The 21,712-nt window shown below is 37.4% G+C and overlaps 1 protein-coding gene across 3 annotated transcripts in view; it reads right to left on the bottom strand.

Annotated features, from left to right (window-relative positions):
* The window catches only part of PDE11A (phosphodiesterase 11A), a 169,275-nt gene that overhangs the window by 46,524 nt on the left and 101,039 nt on the right, over positions 1-21,712 (bottom strand). For all 3 annotated transcript variants that reach the window (XM_087949668.1, XM_087949667.1, XM_087949669.1), the window contains exons 11-12: positions 3,513-3,659; positions 3,300-3,407 (exon numbers count right to left, since the gene is read on the bottom strand). In XM_087949668.1, the coding sequence (XP_087805794.1) occupies positions 3,300-3,407; positions 3,513-3,659 (255 nt within the window). The remainder of the gene's footprint in view (positions 1-3,299; positions 3,408-3,512; positions 3,660-21,712) is intronic.

The raw sequence follows: 21,712 nt of genomic DNA, 5'->3' as shown, positions 1-21,712 counted from the left end.
CTGTCAACAGGCAACAAATGGTCAAAATAGGGAGCGCGTTGTCAAATCCCGTATCTGTCAACAGCGGTGTCTCCCAAAGCAGCATTTTAGGACCAACTCTCTTTATATTTTACATAAATGACCTTTGTGACCATATTAATATGTTCTTTTCGCTGATGATGGAAAACTATTCAACATCAGGAACAATACTGCTACCCTTCAAAAAGACCTTGACCAGGGGTAGGATTCTACTGGTTCGGATCAGTTCAGGTGAACTCAAATGTTAAAGTTACAGCTGGTTCACGGAACTGGTATTTCAACTGACTGGCTGACCCCATCCCTCCCACCCCACCCCTCCCAGGAGTCTCCATGTGGCCCATTTTCAATGGAGGTAAGTGCAGGGTCCACTCATAAGCACTGGGAGGGGGAAAAACGGGCCTTCTTGAAGTCCAGAAACGGGCCTGTTTCCGACTTTCGGAGGGCCTCCAGAGCCCGGGGGAGGCCATTTTCACCCTCCACGAGGCCCAGAGGAGGCGTCTGGACCCTTGGGAGGTAAAAAAAAACAGCCTTCCTGAAACCAGAAGTCACAAAACGGGCCTGTTTCCGGATTTCAGTGGGCCTCCAGAGGCCGGGGGGCTTTTTTCACCCTCCCAGAGGCCTGGGAAGGTGAAAACGGCCTCCCCAGGACTCTGGAGATCCCCTGGAAGCTGCAAACAGGAAGTACTGGTAGCCCCACCCATCATGGCCCCGCCCACCCAGCAACAGGGCAGCGAAACAGTTGCTGGGATTTTTGAATCCCACCCCTGACAGAATGGTCAAACAAGTGGCAACTTCAAATCTCAACAAAAAAATTCTGTCTTACATATTGGCAAAAAAAATCAGAAAATAAAATACAAGCTGAATGGACTTGACCTTGTGGACGATGCTCACTCTGTCAAGGACCTTGGAGTACTCCTCTCTATGATTTAAGTGCTAGAGCCCACTGTAACAACATTGCCAAAAAGGCATTAAGAGTTGCTAACCTAATCCTGCGTAGCTTTTTGTAATATTGTAATATTGTACTGCAAACTAGAGCATACAAAATATTTACTAGACCAACTCTCAAATACAGCTCACCTGCCTGGAACCTGCATTGCATATTGGACATTAATAGAATTGAGAGAGTCCAGAGATATTTCACAAGAAGAGTTCTCCACTCCTCTACTCGTTGCAGAATACCTTATGCCACCAGACTTGAAATTCTAGACCTAGAAAACCTAGAACTACGCCGCCTTCGGTCCGATCTAAGTATAGTATATAAAATTATACATTGCAATGTCCTACCTGTCAATGACTACTTCAGCTTCAACCACAACAATACACAAGCACACATTAGATACAAATTCAAGGTAAGCCACACCAAACTCGATTGCAGGAAATACGACTTCAGCAACAGAGTGGTCAATGTCTGGAATACACTACCTGACTCTGTGGTTTCTTCCCCAAACCCCAAAAACATTAACTTAGACTGTCTACTGTTGATCTCATCCCATTCCTAAGAGGTCTGTAAGGGGCGTGCATAAGCGCACCAACGTGCCTACTGTCCCTGTCTTAATGTTTCCTTTTTATTCATATCCATTTCATGTATTAATAATCATGTTTATACTTATATCTGTTATCTAATTCATGCCTGACAAATAATAATAATAATAATAATAATAATAATAATAATAATAATAATAATAATAATAATAATAATAATAATAATAATGATGATGATGATGATGTGAGGTGGGATGGGAAAGGATCAACTTCTATAGTATTTGAAAGGCTCTTATGGAAACATCCTCAGATCCACTACTAAAAGATCAAAGCTCAACCCTACTAAAATAAATGACTTATTTGCTCCTGCTAGTTATTTTACCCAATTGAAAGAAGGCTATTTCTCAGAGAACAAAATTTATTTTAATCTCTTACAATCACTTCCAGAAAGTAACCTAAGACAAATCTGGCCTTTGAGCTCCATCTAGAGGAAGATGTAAATTAAAATTTACTTTAGTTTTCCTTTCCTTTCCTATCTTTTAAGTCTTTTTAGTCATTTGTATTCAAAGTGTTTTCGTACGAAATATTGGGCTGGAAAAAAACACAGAAAACACTTTGAATGCAAATGACTAAAAGACTTAAAAGATGTAGAACATACTGTAGGCAGGTTTTTGTTTGTTTAAAATCACCATCTCTATTATGTAAACCATTTTACAATATGAGAATATTTCAAAATAAGATTGATTATATAACTGCTACCAATTGTTCAGTTCCTCCATAGTGCCATGAAAACCTACAAACGTTGCAAACTGAGTGCTGCTGTGTGATGATTGGGAGATGGAATAGCAATAGCACTTAGACTTATATACCACTTCACAGTGCTTTACAGCCCTCTTTAAGTGGTTTGCAGAGTCAGCACCTTGCCCCCAACAATCTGGGTCCTCATTTCACTGAACTTAGAAGGATGGAAGGCTGAGTCAACCTTGAGTCTGGTGAGATTCGAACTGCCACATTGCAGGCAGCCAGCAGTCAACAGAAGTAGCCTGCAGTACAGCACTCTAACCACTGTGTCACGGTGACCAAATGGCCAAAGGCTGACCATTTCTCCCAGGTTTATGAAAAACCATGGAAAAGGATATCTGAAAAATGCCCAGAATCTAAGCCTGGAAATACCTCAGCTGTCAGAAATTCAATTAGCAATAATGCTAGGGCCAGCATACAGTATTATTAAGAGGATATAGATGTGTAGAAATACGTGAGCTTATTTTTTAAGTTAATTAATACAAAAAAATTGTCCTTCCTTTCCTGTGTTAACCAAGTTTTTATATACTTTAACTGGTCTTGCATTCCACCCAGTTATGTTACCTTATAGATTTCTAAACCCTGAACAGGATTTAGTAGTGTCAGAAGAACAAAAGGTTATTAAAAACTTTCACCGAAAGAAGGAGGATGTGCAATATGCTGCAGCCCAGGGGTCAACAGCCCCTGGGTCACGGACCAGTGGTAGAAACCTGTCCGCGCAAATGAATGACGCCCCATCTGTACATGTGTGAGATGCAGGCAGCAGGTAAAACCACGTACCCTCCAGTCCGTGGAAAAACCTCTTTCCACAGAACTGGTCCCTAGAGCCCAAAAAATTGGGGGCCACTGCTGTAGCCAAAGCACATTATTCACTTCAGCACCTGTACCTTACCCAATAATTATATAAATTTTAATTATTAGCCATTAATATTGATTAATGTTTAGATCCCAAGCAAGAGGGATGGGAACATAATCTCTTTTGCCGCTCGCATACTTACCGTTAACATGGCAAACATGAGCTGGCACACGTTGAAAGCATGCCGCCAGTTGTGATACAGAACCATTCGGTAATTTTTCCTCACTGTCAAAAGCCACCTACACAGTGTCTGAAATGGAAAAGAAAAATTGCATCAGGAACACAAACAAGTACAAATGGGTCCTCCTTTGCCAACACAAAAGCAGCTGATTATCTCTGCAGAGCAGATGGTTACCTCATAGTCAATTCTAAATTTCTGAACTATTCCAAGCTCCATGAACATCCGGAGGGCTGCTGTTATCATGGCATCCGTATCGAGGGAGAAATCATCAAAGTGGACATTATCTATACCAAGTTCTGACACCAGAGGGATGTTTGCTGTCTGAAATTACACAGGGAGAAGGAAAAACGTATCAGGCCCAACTCAGCAATATTTCTACTCTCTTTCATGTACTGAAACATTCTCTAGATATACGTATAACTGGTGTAGCAGCCATAACTCTCTGATGCAAATCTGGGGAAAAAAACATTTGAAATGGATTTTCTGTTCATGCTGAATTGACATTTCAGCCCACAAGTACTTGAACTGCATGAACTTCCACTCATTTAAATTGCTTAACAACTTTTTGTTGTTGTTACTGCACTATTTCAGTGTTAATGCAAATCCTACGAGAGGAGAAATTCATGGCCTGGGAAAGGAAAAGGATGTGTGTGATGCCAATATATTCATTAAATAAAAACTCGCGTGACATTCCCGATTTTGCTGGTTTCCGATCACTGCCCATATACCAAGGAAATGTTCTGCTTTCTAGAAGATCCTTTTGATTGGCAGTGGGAGGAGGAGGAGGCTTACACAAGCCACCTGTTTGTGTTACTACTGGTTCGGTGATTACATTTTGCGTATGCATGCAAAAATCCTTAAGCTGTGTTGCAAGTGCGCAGTGTTTGAAAAGCCACTTTCCCCCTGCTTTTTCAACCTCAGCTGTGTCGCGCAAAGCAGCTGAAAAGCAGGAAATAAAGGACAGATAAGAGCCTGGGCAGGCGGCTGGGCCAAACAGCAGCAAACACAAAACCAGTTCGGTGTCTGCTGCTCTTCAGAACTACTGGTTCTATAGAGCTGGGCAGAACCGGTAGCATCCCACCTCTGGGAAACAGCATTCATATTTGTCAATAAATGCACTTGAGTGACCAGAGGCACAATAGAAGCAAACATAATAAAATAGAATAATAGAAATACCATCACATAATTGGTCTGCCTTAATAGCAGCTGAGTTTGGGGAATAGGGACTGGATAATAGACTTCTTGTTTTATATTATATGTATTTATGCCTGGCAAATACACCTCTTTAGGATTTACTGCAGTAGTAAATAGAGATATTCAGAAATGAATATAAGTTTCAGAGGCCCATCTGAGATACCCATCTAGTAAAAACATGGCTTTAAATTAAATCGTAGTCAAAAATACACTGAATTAGGTACATTGCACAATGTTATTTTTTATTCTATTATCAAAATACTCTCTGCATTGATGTCCGTTAAAACTACCTACTAAGAAAATGAGAAGTGTCTCTTAAATGCAAATATTCATCAATAAATAACTACTGTAAGCCTTTCCATTTTTGAGAAAGATAGGAATGGACACTGTATATATTGCAAGCTAATATTCTTTTTTTGCTTATATGTATCATATATAAATATACACATAAAAATCATGGACTAAAGCTGGAAGCAGTGGTGTAGCAAATATATACTGTATGTAAAGGCAATTCCTGAGGAAGGTAGATTAAGAAAGTAATCAGCTGAAGGTACCTTTGCTCACCTAGGCTACAGTGTGTAATCCATGGATAATCATTGATTTTGATTAATGAATTGCATTTCTGCTTTAATTAGAAAACTATGTGATGAAAAGTTCTAGTGCATTCATATAAGACTCTGGTTGCTAACATATCTACCTTTTACCATGGAGAATCTGAAAAGTGCCATAAGCAACCATGACTGTGTATTTATGCCAACTGATGCTTCTAACAGAGAAAATTTATGTTGTTAACCAAAGAAATATAGTGAGGGCATAAAGATAAAAATGTCACAGTTATGTAGGTGAAACTTCTGCCTTATTTCTTCTATCATATAAAATATGTAAAGCTTGGCAAATTCAATTTACAAGAAAAGGAGATTCAATTTTATGCTGAGAAAGCAAATATTAACTTTGGAAGTAAATTAAAAGCAAGAGAAACAATATTTTATGCAGGCTAAATGCATTCTAAGCCTGTTATTGAATCCTTTCTTTTCAACCTTTACAAACATTTCCATATTTATATTACCAGAACCGCACAACTCAAAGAACCTTGTGATTGTGTTTACTTGGAATAGCGGTAGCTTCTCAACACAAGCAAAACCCTTTCGCTTTCTCTGATTGCTGCAGCAGACAAGGACAGATTATAAATCTCTCCACAGGAACTGGCCCCAATATCAACTCTGTTGCTGTTGACCCTTTGAGTGAAATATGCCTCTGGCTCCTTCATAATCAGTTGTCTGTTCAACAACACAATAAGAGCTATAGAAAAACAAAATACCAATGTGATAGAGATTCTCATGAACTGACAGACTTGAAAGAAAACTTGGTGGAAAGAAGAGACGTACGTTTGGGCTTCCTTGGGCTGCTGGTGAAGGCTCTTCTTAAAGTCCCAAGAACATCAGAAGCCAGCTCAGAAGGAGGCCTACCCTTTCTATGGTAGTTCATCACATTTTGATGAATCAAATCCAGTCCTATGGAGCCTGCTAGACAAGTCCTCTTGAAGAAGAGCTAGAGCCCACTTTAACAGAAAATTGCAAAAGAAATACTGGGCAGGAAAAAAAAAACAGTAAGTGCAACAACAACAAAAGCCAGTAGATGAACAATGGATAAAAGCTTTCATGCATTTTGGAAATATGGATATTCAGAAACATTGGCTTCTAGAACAATTTGCCATGGCGTGGATGCTCCTTAGAATGAAATGTCTCTTTTATGAATAATCTTTAAAATTGTTGCTTTTATTAACCGTCAGCTATCATTCTGGCTGTATTCAATTCTATAATATAATGCTGGAAAATAGTAACAAATTCTTCACAAAGTTTCTCCTATGGAAAAGGATTTGCTGGGGAATAGCAGAGAGCACGGCTTCTTTTTAATTTGGGGAGTAGGGAGCTACAACATTGTAATTAAAACAAACCTTGTGACCACATCAGAATCTGAGGTTTTTTTTTAAATGTAATCTTGACTTGCAAATTAACTTTCATAAATATGTAAATTTATTTGTTAGCATGTTACAGGTTATACCCTTAGAAATCTGCTCACTTGTACACTTCACAACTGCAGTTTACGTATCTCTGTTTTCTTACAATGTTTATTTTAAAAAAAGTGAACTGTAAACATGCCCTTCAATTTCTCTCTTTTCTTTGGTATTTACATTACTTGGCAGATCAGTGATTTCAAACTTCTGGGGAAAATGTCGGGAAGTATCCAGGTCTTTACAATGTCCACATTTGCAGTTAAAATAAAAGCTTCCTTGACAGATCATCCATCAACCTATTTGGATATTCCCCTGAATAAAATTGCATGAAATTATCTGCATCATAAATCCAGAAATTATAATCCAAGCCCTGCTAGCTATCTTCAGCAATGACTGGTGAGGCTTGTTGAACATTTTTGGGATGGAACAAAGCTGTGAATATAAGTAAATCAGACTATTTCCTGTATATGCGTATACCCCCCTTCTACTCTTCGTACAGTAGAGTGAAGTCCTTGTTCTGTGCAAGTGGCTGAACAGTGAAAAGTAACAATAAAATAAAACCAGAAGCATGAATTTTCCTGATACTGCAGATGAGAAAAGCTGTAAAAATAATCATAATAATATATAGCAAATTGATCATAAAGATCAATGAGCAAAACAAGTCAAAGTTGGTATGTATATTTTTTCACTCTATATTTAAACAGAAGTCCAGTAATAAAAAAAAGTAAGCACTAAATTGAAAGCGGAGGGAGAACATTTTTATAAAGTAACTGTTTACTTATGACAGTAATAAAAAAATGCCAGAATTATGTAGGGCAATCAAAAGTTATTTGAATAATAGAGAAATATTATCTGTGTGCCTCAGCTGCTGTCATTCTCCTAGCTTTGAGAAGCAGAATAAGAAGAAAATCATAGCTTTTTAATAATACAATTATAATATATATTATATAATATTGTAATAATTGGGTTATCATAAAAGATAGCTGAATAAAGTATTAAAATGCTTGCTTATAACCACTGCTACTCTGAAATTCCAGCTCTTAAATATTATAGATTAGGCAAAATGATTGCTTGAAGACCACGGGAAGCATCATATATATATTCTGAGGGCTCCTGAGTGAATAATAGAATTTATTCCTATTCAGACACCATCAGTAATAATAATTCACAGCCTGGACCAAAAGAATCAAGTTTAAAGCCCTTAACAACATATGATTCACTCAACAACTACACTGATTCATTTAACAACTATGGCAAAAACAGTCATAAGATTAGGTGTGACTCAGTTAATTGTCTTGTTTACCAACAGAAATTCTGGTTTCAATTGTGGTCGAAAATTGAGGACTACCTTCACAAAGTTCTATTTATATCTTGTTTTCACTTTTTGGTGTATAATCTTATTTTTACATTAAGAATTTTTATATAAAGACCCCATTGTTTTAACATTATAGTATTGTGTTGGTAATACTAGATTTTAGGTATCTTTTATATAGGTTTTGCTCTTTTTACAGTACTAAAATGATCATAAAATGGTCTTGTTGATGTATAGTGGTTTATAACCAAAATAAAGATTTGAGTCATTGAGATACCATTCCTCATTAATCTTAGCCCCTTTCAACTATTAATAAACAAAATACTTAATGTGGGAGCTGTCCAGAGAAATCTTTTCCCCGGATCACATCAAGCATATCAGCAGAATGAAAGCTGACTACAATGGCTTCCACGCCCACTGTCCTAATTCACAAGAACCAATGTGGTTGTTGTACGTATACATTTATAGCTACTGTACATATACATTTACGTTGAACATCAGGATGTGGGGAGGGTTATGCAAAGTACAACTGTGTCAACTACATCAGTTCTGTAATGCCTGACACCGGTAGAATAAGGAAATAACCTGGAGGGTAGGCCCAGGCCTGATTCAAACATACTATTCTGGTTGAATGTTGTCTATGAACTTGGCTCAGTAACTTCTACAACTGCCTGGTTTTCTTTAAAAAAATCATACATTAAATGGACTCTTCCCCACACCACAGTTCTATTTTCATTAGTGGCCCTTTGGATTACAATGGTTTATACTGCTTTTTAGTTGCTTAGGTAATATTATGATTCTGAAAGGAGAAAGGAGAAATACAATTTTAAATAAATAAGTGAGAACCAGTTTGGTGTGCTGGTTAAGGCACAAGGCTAAAAACCAGGATGACCTTGGGCCAGACACTCATTCAAGTAGGCAAGGAAAAACCACTTCTGAAATTCTGGCCAAGAAAAGTGCACAATCTTCAGTTAGTCACCAGTTAGTCAATAATGACTCAAAGGGACATCAATCAATCAATCTATCTATCCATCCAACCATCCATCCATCCATCCATCTATCCATCCATCCATCTCTCAGCCATCATGTGAAACAAGACAAATGGTAAAGATAAATTCCTCTATTCCTTCATATTCATTTTATACTCACAGCTGTAGAGAGAGGAGGCAAGGAGGTAGAGTAAATTATGCACAAAGCAAGGATTGAAGTATGTATTACACAATCAAAATGTGTAAGAGTTCAACTCATGTTAGATGTTGTATTATTATAATGGATATTCAGCATTTTAAATAAAAATATTTTATATAATTTTTATACTATCCATTTCACTGATACAGTGAGTCTCAGCAGGACCCCAGATAGGACATTCAAAGGACATATGGAAATTCTAACACATTACACCCTTTGTTATTCACTTAATATTGATATAGCCAATAGGGAGAGAGGGAGAGAGAGACAGAGACAGAGAAAAAAGGGAAGGAGGGAGGGAGGGAGGGAGGGAGGAAGGAAGGAAGGAAGGAAGGAAGGAAGGAAGGAAGGAAGGAAGGAAGGAAGGAAGGAAGGAAGGAAGAAAGAAAGAAAGAAAGAAAGAAAGAAAGAAAGAAAGAAAGAAAGAAAGAAAGAAAGAAAGAAAGAAAGAAAGAAAGAAAGAAAAGCTCCCATTCTATACAAGATCATTTTGTTGCATTTGTTGTAACAACTGGCACCATCTGGAAGGAGGAATAGTCTACACCATTGCAAGAAATAAACAGCCAATAGGCTTCTCTTTCTGCAGTAAATAATGATGGCTGCAATTATGAAAGAGACCAAGCAGGAGAAATCTCCAGATTTAGCATACTCTTTTTTTAAATCTTCCATAGGAAGAGTGCTTGTCCTCATAATGAAAAATGTCCTCCTTCTCCCTCCTTTCCTTTCTTAACCCATTGTATGATTCCAGTGTTGGCAGTTATCAAAGATTTCCAACACTATGACTCTGGTATCTGGCTCAGGATTAAGTGACCCAGGCAAAGAAAGCTACATGTATTTGGCATACATCAATTAATACAGCTCTCATATAGCTTGAGATGTGCAAATGATATTGCTGACCTTCACAGTTCCTTAGCTGTGAGGTTTTTTTCTTTTTTGCTTTTTGCATGTTTAAACGATAATAGTGCATATGAACCAGGCCATATACACACCCTCACACCAACCAAGCCCAAGCATACCTTTTAATATCTTACCACAAAAATATGAGATTTGAAAAGCCAGATTCTCTTTGTCGCTGAAAGAGGTAGGTGAAAAAAACGGGAAAAGGAACAAATAATCTTAAAATCACAGTATTGTCTTACTCTATAGGGCATTAGATGAATTCTAGCACACCATAACCCTTTCTTCAATTTTCATTAATACTAGTATTATATGATACACTGCTCAGCTATAATTAAAACTATATAGAGGATGCTACATTGCAAAAGGTAAAACTGGCTCAATAATACTATATTACAATAATAAAAACATTGATTTTTACATATGGAGGTCATTATCTTGTTCAACTTCATTCTGTGCAAGACGTTATAAACATATATAAAAATATAATTAAACGCCATTAAAAAGCAAAGCAAAAACTATGAAAATGGGAGCAAATAATTAACATTTCATTATCAAACAAGGTAACACTATCAATGCACTGATAATGTTACTTGGTTTGGTAATGAAACATCTGCAAAAAAAATGCAGGGGTATACTTACTTACTCACATGACTTAGCCAATATGCATCAACAACTTTCAATATTTTGTAGTTCAAACGAAAATAAAATCTAAATGCTATTACTAATTAATCCATCCAAGTAATGCTATCGGAATGAAATAGATTAAAAAAATAATCTCCACCCCAGAAATGTTTCCTTTTTTGCTCAAAGGAACTCAGAAGCTGTAAACTTCTAAGTTACTACCATGTTCCAATTTATTCTGCCGCTAAGAGCTGATAAAGAAAGCAGATTCTCCATGGCTTGCCTCTCTAATAACGACCAAACTATAAGTAACTATGCTGTATTTTTTCCGATTTATTTACTACTCCTAGCAATATCATTTGGATGGTTAGCTGAGTTCTATATTTTATTATTTCTCTGTTAAACCCTTTCTCTTTTATAACCATGTTCATACCAATTCTGTATAAATGTACAAATATCCTTCTCTGTGCACCAGATATATTAAGATACATTGTTATCATTTTCACAGGGATAATATATCATAGGGAATAGCATATATTCTAATTATACAGTATTTTATTTTCCTGAACACTGTGCACTAAAATCTTTATGTATATTTATAAGTATGCAAAGATATTTACATATTTTAATAAGCATTCATATCATGTTGACCCTGAGCTACAAATATTCTCCTTTATTATGACCAAATTATGCTGGAAGCAGAACTAGTATTACACCAGTTGAGGTCCAGCCCCCATCCATGCCTCTGCTGCCTCTGATTTGAACCACACACAGAGCTTTGTTGCCCCAACCTACAAGTATACTTGTTTAAAGAGGTTATCAACAGAAGGCAGAAGATTGTGGAGAAGTCTCTGGCTATGCTGAGAATCATGCAAAGCCAAGCGTGGTTAATTTGTAAAGAGTGCCAGAGCAAAGTAGAGCTGCCGTGTTAAACCAGACACAGAGAAAACTGATATTTAAAAAGCAGCTATGGTTGGGAAGCCTGGCATCCTCTCCTGTGAAAGCCTCATGGAATCCTTGCCATGAACAGTTCTTGATGCCGTCTGAAAGTCAAAACCAAACTGCTTCAGAAATACATCTTTTGGAGACACTGATGAAAAGTTTTCCTTGCTGCCTTCTTCTGATTACAGGTTCATTATTGCTGGCTTATAAAAGCCTTTTTAAGGTGTATGACCTCAGACTCTATTTACAACCCAAGCCTGATGCTTTAACTGCCATTGATTACAGTTAAGTGTTTCTGGTTGCAAAGCCTGGACGGGTGAGAGAATTAATACTGTAGTTACCGCCTGCTCTGTCAGCACATGTATATTGACCTATCCTGGAAGGTAGTTCATTGTCATTTTTCTTCTTCTAATCTTTGTGTTTAACAGATAGGACTGACACTTGCACTTTTGAATTAGATAAACAAGTTGAGCTTGATCAATTTTGCATTATCGCTTCTACCTCGGTGGAACTTTTTCTGCTCAACTTGGCAATCCTCTTCCTTTGTGACCTTAATGTAAAATAAGCCAGTTGTAAAGTTGCAAACTGTGACAGACCTGGGCTATCCTGGACCACAGAGTTGACTGCAAAAAGAAAAAAGAAAAAAGAAAAATGACTTGAGCCAAGAAGAATGAGTCTTCCTGACCACTTCAGTCAATGTAGACCTCGCCAAGCTGGCTGCATTGTAAGAGTGGCCTCTATAGTGTATAGCTCTACCTGCCACGCCCTTGAAGAAACAGTATTTTAAAGCAGATGAAACTCACTCAGATCCTTGTTTTGTTTCATCAACTAGGATCTGGAGAAGTATAAGAAGTATAAAAAAAACATAACAGCACTTGAAAGACACCTTCACTGTATCCTTAGGCACTAATACTAATGGTCTTGGAAAAGGAACTGAGATGAAATTTAACATAAAGGGGAAAGGCTTTTACAAAAGGTCTATTTAACTCTGTAAAGGTCTATTCTGAAAACACAGAGCCAACCTGTGTGATTTGCAGAGGCCATGGTGAATATCTCCTCCTCCTCCCTCTCCCTCCCTCTCCCTCCCTCTCTCTGTCCCATTCTCCTCCCCCCGTGTGTATGAGGCCCTCCTCCTTGGAAGAGAGAGAAAAGAGAGGGAGATTCTAAGGTCAAATTCTGCTGACATGGGGCCCTAGGAGAACAATTATTGCAATTATTCCTGTTGTCAACAATATGTATGTTAATTCAAGAAAGGATCTTTGATGACTACTCTGTATTTACCACTGAATCAACAAAACGCTTCTCATTTTTAATGGGTGGAAGCAAAACAAAACAACCGCTGCTCCTGCCAACATTAAATCCTTGCACATGTGAAAACATAATTCCGATCTCAATTTACATAAAAATGGAATTGTTTTGAATGTTGTGCTTCTGACAACCCTGGAAGTAGTCTGTATTACTCTACCCCTTAAGATGGAGCAAGGATGACACCTAGTGGCGAAACAGGTGTTTGAATTTTAAAATGTTCCAAACCTAAATTAAACCTGTATAATTAGAAAAACTGTTATGGAATTTTATACGTGCTTTAAACTTGTATGCTTAAAACAATCAATGCCTTACTAATGAAGACATTTTTAATTATTCTAAAAATCAAAGTAGCAGTTGGAAATAAAGCTTTTATATTAATATCCCGCCATTTAGTTTATCAAGATGACATAGTTTGAACCAATATATAAAAAAGTGTATTTACATGAATCATTGTTAATTTAGAAAGTAGTATATAAATGTGATATGAAAGCAAACTTCTGAGTATATATAGTGTACATGATTTTCATTTTGGATTCAACAGATGGACCAAAAATATTTCTGATCTTTTGCACTTCACATGTTGCCTTGATTTCCATAATTATTTCTCTGCGAAGTGATGGGAAATTATGAAATCCCCAAATATCTAGACAGTGCAGAGTTGGAAAAGGCTGACACACACTTTTTTTTTTAAATCAAGCAAAATCCTCCACATGGAAGCTTATATAATGAGTTTATTTCTCTTCTTTGCCGAGCAATTCTTTATTTTAAAATTCTCCAGCTGCTTAGTCCCTGCCTTTTCTTATTTCATTTGTATTAATTTACAATGGCCAGTTTTGCTTCTGCTTAGTCTAGGCAGGCATGACTATCAGTTGGTTAGTGCTTGCCCCTGTGAAACATTAAGTAATAGCAGATCTATCTCAACTGCATTTTGAGAATATGAAAATTAGAAAGTTTCCACTTACTCAATGTCTGATTAAAAAAACGAACAAAGGTCCCAAGTCCAGATTAATGTGTCTTTTACTTCACTAAAATGTTTCTGGGCAGTAAACATTTATATTATTAGATGGTAACAAAGAGAAAGCAAAGCATCTCATTGTGAGGACTCCTTGATGCTCTCTGAGCTTGATGGTTTTCTTACAGATATTTCATTATCCAAACTAGGTAACATTATCAGTGCATTTCAACCCTGAGCTAAAAACAAGTCTCCTTTACTGACATCTCATTGTTGACAACCTAGAGCAGGGCTGTCAAACTCCCAGCCCGCACTGGCCACACCCACGCCCTGTTTAGCAACGGGGGAAAAAGTCCCGATACCTTATGTGATGACGCTGTGACGCTGTGAGTTTGACACCCCTGACCTAGAGGTTTTGTAAATTTTTGCAGTCAAGTTAAGGTATATTTATTCATGCCACACTTGAGGAAAATCTTATTCTGTCCTCTCCAAGCTCAGAACATCCATAGCCCACACTTGTTAGAGTTTAAGTTAAAATATTCCTGTTTGTGCTATTAAAGGTTGATCCACATACAGCAAATCTATGGTTCTCCAGTTGTTGCAGAACTACAGCTCCCAGCAACCCCAGGAATCATGGTGATTGATGGAGGATGCAGAAATTGTAGTTCAACAGCTCCTCCGGAGGGCTATTCGTTTCATGATCACATAAGCAGGATTCTACTTCCTTATCATAATATTATGGAAAGTTAACCTGTCCCTATTTGCGCTAGGCAAAGTGGTATTGCTAAGGGGCAGCAGTTAAATGACGATCTTAAAGAGGTAAGCCGCATCAAGCCTGGTTAGCACTTCTGTAGGAAATAACAAATCTGGGAAGTGGAGGGGAAAATAAAAAACAAAAAAAGAGTAGCAAATAAATTATTTATGGCTGCCAAGAAAACAATTCAAATGGGTCTGGTATCAATAGGAGCTGAGTTTCACTAAAAGGAAAAATATTACAGAGTATTAGATGTAACAAAAGTTTCTTTTAATTTGATGCTACTTTTAAAACAGACTCTGGGCATCAAATATATAGTCTTCTTGTATAGACATGAAAGGTGCTAAGATTTCTCAACATCAAAGAAAAATTTATGTTGTTAAGACTAAATGGAGTGACTGATTTCTTTGTTGGCTGTACTTTCAAAGTAGACTACATGAATACTGTATAAAAGGATTTGTTTGGGGTGAAGATCTACTGCTTAGCCAATAGTTTTGTTTTCTTTCCATTTGGAAGAGAAGTGAGGATGAGCTGTTTTCTCCCAGCAACTAGCTTAAACAAAACTTCAATATAAACTTGAACTATGTTGGAAGACATGGCATAAATGTGATTATTGGAGTTGCTGGATTTGCAACAAAGGAAGCTGTTTTAGCTCTTGACTTCTTTTTTTCAGGCAGAATAATGACATGACATCTTGTGAATATTTATTTATTTTATTTTATTTATTTGATTTGCCAATTGTTTACAAGATAATAAGTATAAGTGTATACATAGTTGTGAATACATGAAATGGGTACATATAAGAAAAATAAAAGAAGAATAAGAGAAACAATAGGACAGGGACGGTAGGCACGTTGGTGCGCTTATGCACGCCCCCTACAGACCTCTTAGGAAAGGGGTGAGGTCAATAGTAGACAGTCTAAGGTTAAAGTTTTTGGGGTTTGGGGAAGAAACTACAGAGTCGGGTAGAGTATTCCAGACATTGACCACTCTATTGCTGAAGTCGTATTTCCTGCAATCAAGTTTGGTGCGGTTAACTTTGAGTTTGTATCTATGTGTGTGCTCTTGTGTTGTTATGGTTGAAGCTGAAGTATTCATTGACAGGTAGGACATTGCAATGTATGATTTTATATACCATGCTTAAGTCAGACCGAAACAGCGTAATTCAAGGTTTTCTAGTTCTAGAATTTCAAGTCTGGTGGCATAAGGTATTCTACAACGGTAGAGAGTGGAGAACTCTTCTTGTGAAATATTTCTGGACTTTCTCAATTGTGCTAATATCAGATACGTAATGTGGGTTCCAGACTGATGAACTGTATTCGAGTATTGGTCTAGCAAATGTTTTGTATGCTCTGGTTAGTAGTGTGATATTACCAGAGAAAAAGCTACGTAGGATTAGGTTAACAACTCTTAATGCCTTTTTGGCTATGTAGTTGCAGTGGGCTCTAACACTTAGGTCATTAGAGGTGAGTATTCCAAGGTCCTTTACAGAGCTTGGGTCATCAACAAGATCTTGACTATTCAGCTTGTATTTTATTTTCTGATTTTTTTGCCAATATGTAAGACAGAGCATTTATTTGTTGAGATTTGAAGTTGCCATTTGTTTGACCATTCTGATACATAGTCAAGATCTTTTTGTAGGGTAGCAGTATTGTCTGTGGTATTGAACAGCTTTACATCATCAGCGAAAAGAATGCATTGCTCTTAATATGATCACAGAGGTCATTTATGTAGAGTATGAAGAGAGTTGGTCCTAGAACACTGCCTTGGGGGACACCACTATTGACAGGTACAGAATTTGATAGGACGGTCCCAATTTTGACCATTTGTTGTCTGTTTGACAGGAATGCTTCTATCCAGTTATTCAGTTGTCCAGAGATACCATAGGATTTTATTTTTAGGAGTAGTTTGTCGTGTACCACTGAATCAAAGGCTTTACAGAAGTCTATGTAGATTGCGTCTATTGCTTTGCCCTGGTCGAGTTGTGTCATACATATGTTTTTGCAGTGTAAGAGTTGCAGATTACAGGATAGTTTTTTTCTGAAACCAAATTGTTTATTGGAGAGTAGGTTGTTTGTCTCTAAGTGGAAAATGATGGATTGGTTAATAATTGATTCCATGACTTTACAGGTGGAGCAGCATAAGGAGATTGGTCTGTAATTTTCAACTAGGCTTGGGTCTCCCTTTTTGAAGATGGGGATGACCGTAGCTTGTGACCATAGGTTAGGCAAGGAGCTGGTCTGAAAGATTTTCAAAGATTATGCTTAGAGGTTTGGCTATGGCAGTGGATAGCTTTTTAAGAAGTAGGCACATATTCCATCCGGTCCAATAGATAGAGATGGTTTTAGATTGCGTAGTGCTTTTTCAACATTGTCTTCTGTAAAATCGATATGTATTAGATCATTGTTGTTATCTGTGATACGGCTAGGAAATACTGGGAATGATCCATTGCTGTTTACAAATACTGAGCCGAAGAATGTGTTAAAGATGTTGGCTTTAATGGTGTCGTCGTTGCAGTCTTTACCATCAGGTCCTATCAAGGTGGGATAGACCTTGAGTCTTTTAGTTTGTTGTTTACAAAATTGTAAAAAGCACGGGTGGAATTGGTGCTTAGAAAGTTTTCCTCTTGTTTAATGTGATAATTGATGCATTCGGTCTTTATCTGGTGGCATAATTTTTGTATCGGCTTTGAAGTGGCAACGTGACCAGATTTGTTTTTCCGCCAGAGTGATCTCTTTTTGGATTGAAGTTTCCTTATTGTTATGGGTAATCTGCTTCTTTGTTTTGTTTTGGGAGTTGTTGTTGGTACATATAGTTTGATGACTCTTTTGACTTCAAGTAAAAATATGTTGTAATGGTCTTCAACAGTATTGCATCCAGTGAATAGAGATTGCCAATCAAGGGATGAGAGATCGTTGTCTATAAGATCATAGTTGCCTTTTTGAAGTTACAATTGGGGATTACATCATTGTGGTGATTTTTGTGTGGGGCATGTTGAGACAAAAGTCAATCATATTGTGGTCACTGCTGGAAAAGGGTTCTTTAGTTTGTATTCCGTAAATTAAATTCAAACTATTGCAGAAGATGAGATCGAGGCAGTTGTTTAGTCTAGTGTTGTTGGTTACTAGTTGTTCCAGTCCCAGATTTGTAATAGCATTGTAGAAGGTTGTGTGTATGATTTCAGTTGTACAATCATTTAGGGTCCAGTCAATATGAGGTAGATTGAAATCACCAAGAAAGATAAAAGGGTATGGGCAGGATGCAGCCCATGTTAGTAATGTATTTAGCTTGTTTACATGTTCGATGTCATAATCAGGTGCTCTGTAACATAGTAAGAATCGGTGTGATATTTAAGGATAGTTCACAGATGATGGTCTCAGGAAGAGCAAGCTCCTGGGTAACTTGGATATTTTTTAGATGTAAGGACTTTTTATAGAAGATAGCAACACCACCTCCTCTACGAATTTCACGATCTGATCAGTAAACATGATAGTCTCTTACTGTGGTAATGGAGTCAGGGAGAGATGCATTGAGCCATGTTTCACAGACAAATATAATGTCGAATTTAGCCATATTTAGTAGGAGGAAAAATTCAGGTATTTTATTCATGAGGCTTCTTGCATTGAGTAGTTTTGCATTTAAGGCCAGCAGTAGTTGGAATTGGGGTAGTTAGGGCGTGCATGCCTAGTCTTGGGTGATGGTGGATCGGTTGAGGTAGGGTTGTGGTTGAGGGTTAAAGCTGAGTTGTGGGTTGTGTGGCTTACTTTTGATACAGTCAGCATGGTAGTCAATGTACAGGTCCTTCTCTCCATTGTCTAGAGGTTTTAGAGTTCAGTGCGGAGTACACGGGAGCCGGGCACGTTGCTGTATAGTTAGGTCAGGGAGACAACGGAGGTTCTTATGGTTGGTGTTGGTTTTGGCGGAGTGAATTTATAGTGTAAATGAATTTACGTTTGCTTGATTCATTTTGCAAATGACCCTGCACAAGCGTGGGGCCACAGAGCCGCCTCTGTTTTTGAGCTCTCGGCCAATGCGGAAATGTCAAGTATTTCATCAGCGGAGATGGTTGATGCTTGATAATCACTGATGATGTTTCGGACAGTTGTGATGTCATCATTGTCATTGATGTCCTCTAGACCAGTGATCCCCAACCTTTTTTACTCCGCGGCCCCGGTACCGGCATCAGCTGGGGCGCCGCGGCCAGTCCGGCATCAGCTGGGCGCCGCCATCTTTTTGATGAAAAAGTGCTTCGGTGACCTCACGGGCACTTTTCATCAAAAAAAGCATGCGCTCGGTGAGCTTTTCGGGTAGAACCGGAAAAGCTCACCGCATGCGCGCCATCTTTTTGATGAAAACGTGCTTCGGTGAGCTTTCTGCCGGAAAAGCTCACGAAGGCACTTTTTCATGAAAAAGATGGCGGCGCCAACAAGCTCAACAGCCTGGTAGGAGTTGTTCCGCGGACCGGTGCGGTCCGCGGACCGTGATTGGGGATCCCTGCTCTAGACCAAATAAGATGGCGTTTGGGCGTTTCCGTTCACGCTCAACAGCTTCTCTGATGAGGATTGGGATATCAATATTTGTCTGGGTTGTGTTTATTTGTGGATTGGGTTTTGGATTGGGTTGTGGTTGTTGGGTAGAGATGTGGTTTGTAGCTATTGGTTGTTCAGGTTTTTGCGTTGTGTCTTTTTTTTCAAGGTTGGATATTCTTTCTTTTACGGCGTCCAGGGATGCTACTATGGTGTTAAGGGATGTTTCAATGGTTTCAATGGTATCAACTCTTTCCAACAGATCCAGTTTGGGTTTGCATGATTTGCAGAGATATGAAAACTCATTGGATGATTCAGGTATTGAATAAATTGCTTGGTTAATCCCAAGCAGTCATGATGAGTGTATTTTTACACAGAGAACATTTGATGGAGTTTTCATTATCCTTTAGATTTTTGTAGCATTTAAGGCATGTGCAGGAGTCTTGTGGTTTATTGGTGGGGATTATCTTCTCTTTAGGTTGTGGTTTGGCATTGGATTTTCTTTTTGGCATGGTATGTTTGTTAAGATAGTACGTTGATTGAATTAATTAAAGGAACAATTTTGGGTAATCTATATAGCCAATATCACCAATCAATCAATTGCAGTAATCTCTCTAGTCAGATAATATTCCTGAGCAACAATCAGCCTAATCAATTAATTACTCTAATCACTAATCAATTAATTACACTAATCATTAATCACACTGTTCATTTAAATTCACTAAATCATTGATTTTACTATTCAATTAAATTACATGAATCTTGATCTTTTAAACTAGTCAGTAATCACACTATTTGCACTAAACACTCTAATCACACTAATCAATTAAAACAATAAATCAATTAAACCATTAATAAAATATTTTATAGAAATTGATTATCTAATCGTTGATATAGGTGATGAAGTAGAAAAGTTGTAAGTTTTGAGGTAATGAATTAATCAGTGTTTGATTAAAGTAATGAGGTAGTATTAAGAGTCTGCAAGGAAAGGGTTAATTGTTTTAAACAATTTTGCTCCTTTCTATGGACATTAAATGAGTCAGATCTCCTGCATATAAAAAGCACATCTGCATTAGTGTAAAGATTGCAGGGGGGCAGAAGGAGTGTGAGAAATACATTTAGTATGATCATGGCAGAGTTAGACGTATATAGGCATAAGTGTTATATGTACTGAATGTATGCTCTTGGAACAAGATGTATTGACTAGATGCATTGCCTTGTATATATGGCATTTTAGTTAAGGATTGTCTGTATGCAAGCACTGTATGAATTTCATTCGTCCCAATTCATTCCTTTGCTGCCTTTTCATCTAATAGAAGACCAGGGTAGAAAATACGACTCCATTTGTTCATATTGATCTTTAGATGGATTGTTTCCTTCCAGAGCAAAAATAATTCCTCTATGACAGAAAAATACGCAAGCTCTTTCTTCACTCTTATCTTTTCATCACTCTCTTTTCTAATACAAATAGTAACATACTCTGCTGACACTACACAGTTCATCATTTGATGAAGTGGTGTTTCATTATGAAGCAGCTCTACCTGTATTCAAGACCTGAGGAAAACAGCTTTATCCAAACCATCTCTTGCTTCCACCTTCAAATGTGGGTAAATTTGGAAGTAGAATTTGTATTTCTCCATTTTCAGCCAGATAACCAAGAGATGTATGAGAAAAAGAAAGTTGTATCTTATCTCCATCTACTGCTACAAGAACTCTGTTTGATATGTGATGAAATCACACTATTTTTCTGCCCCTATCAATAATAGGCAATAGTTCAAAGAAAAAAATAGGAAGCCCTGCAGGGTCATTGAAGCAGATCTAGTATTTTAGTAGCTATCACCCACAAGGAGAATGTAACAGAAATAAAATAGGGCATCCTCCATACTTCTTGTGATGCTTAATATTGTCTTGATAATTTTTGCTGAATTAATGTTATTAATATTCTTACTAATGAAATAATAACAATCATATTATAATCTGTAATCCATAATAGTAATATATTCTGACAGTCTAAATGAAAGATGATAGAAAGCCAGAATATTTTTGCCTATTTCTGCTATGAATCAGATGTAAATGATCTTATTTAATTTAGGTTCTTTCCAGTCACCCCAAATTTCATAAGTTTTCTCTCAACTTTTAGGTGACAGCACTATGGTTTTCTTAAGAGATGGAATAGCAAAAAAGGAAAATCCATTACAAATGGCTGTGTAATATATTATAGTAAGCTAAACCTGAAGAACAAAGCTAATCAGTTTCCACAATATGATATTGAACATATACCATTATCATTATCGTTATGAGAAATCCTTACACGAGGCAGGAAATCACACTATGGGTGGAACACGATGAAACAGACTGGTTGCAGGTCAGCAAAGAAGTAAAACTAGGTCATGTCTTCTCTCTTTTATATATTCCACTTATAAGTTGAGTATATATTGAGAAAAGTTGGACTGAAAGAAAATGTATCTTTAAAACTGGAGGAAGAAACATCAATAACTGGTGCAATGCTGATAACACAACTAAGATAGCTGAATATGTAAATAATCAGCAAACTCTAATAATGAAAATGAAGAACTCAGTGGAAAAATGGAACTAAGATTGAATATAAGAAAGACCAAACTAATGAGGTGCCACCCAATTCCTACAGCAAACTGTCTGGAGCA

This window comes from Notechis scutatus, chromosome 1 (genome assembly GCF_049901735.1).
Source record: "Notechis scutatus isolate UNSWTSFEM ecotype Mainland chromosome 1, rNotScu1.2, whole genome shotgun sequence".
NCBI classification, from domain to species: domain Eukaryota; kingdom Metazoa; phylum Chordata; class Lepidosauria; order Squamata; family Elapidae; genus Notechis; species Notechis scutatus.
This window is presented reverse-complemented; position numbering and strand designations above follow the sequence as displayed.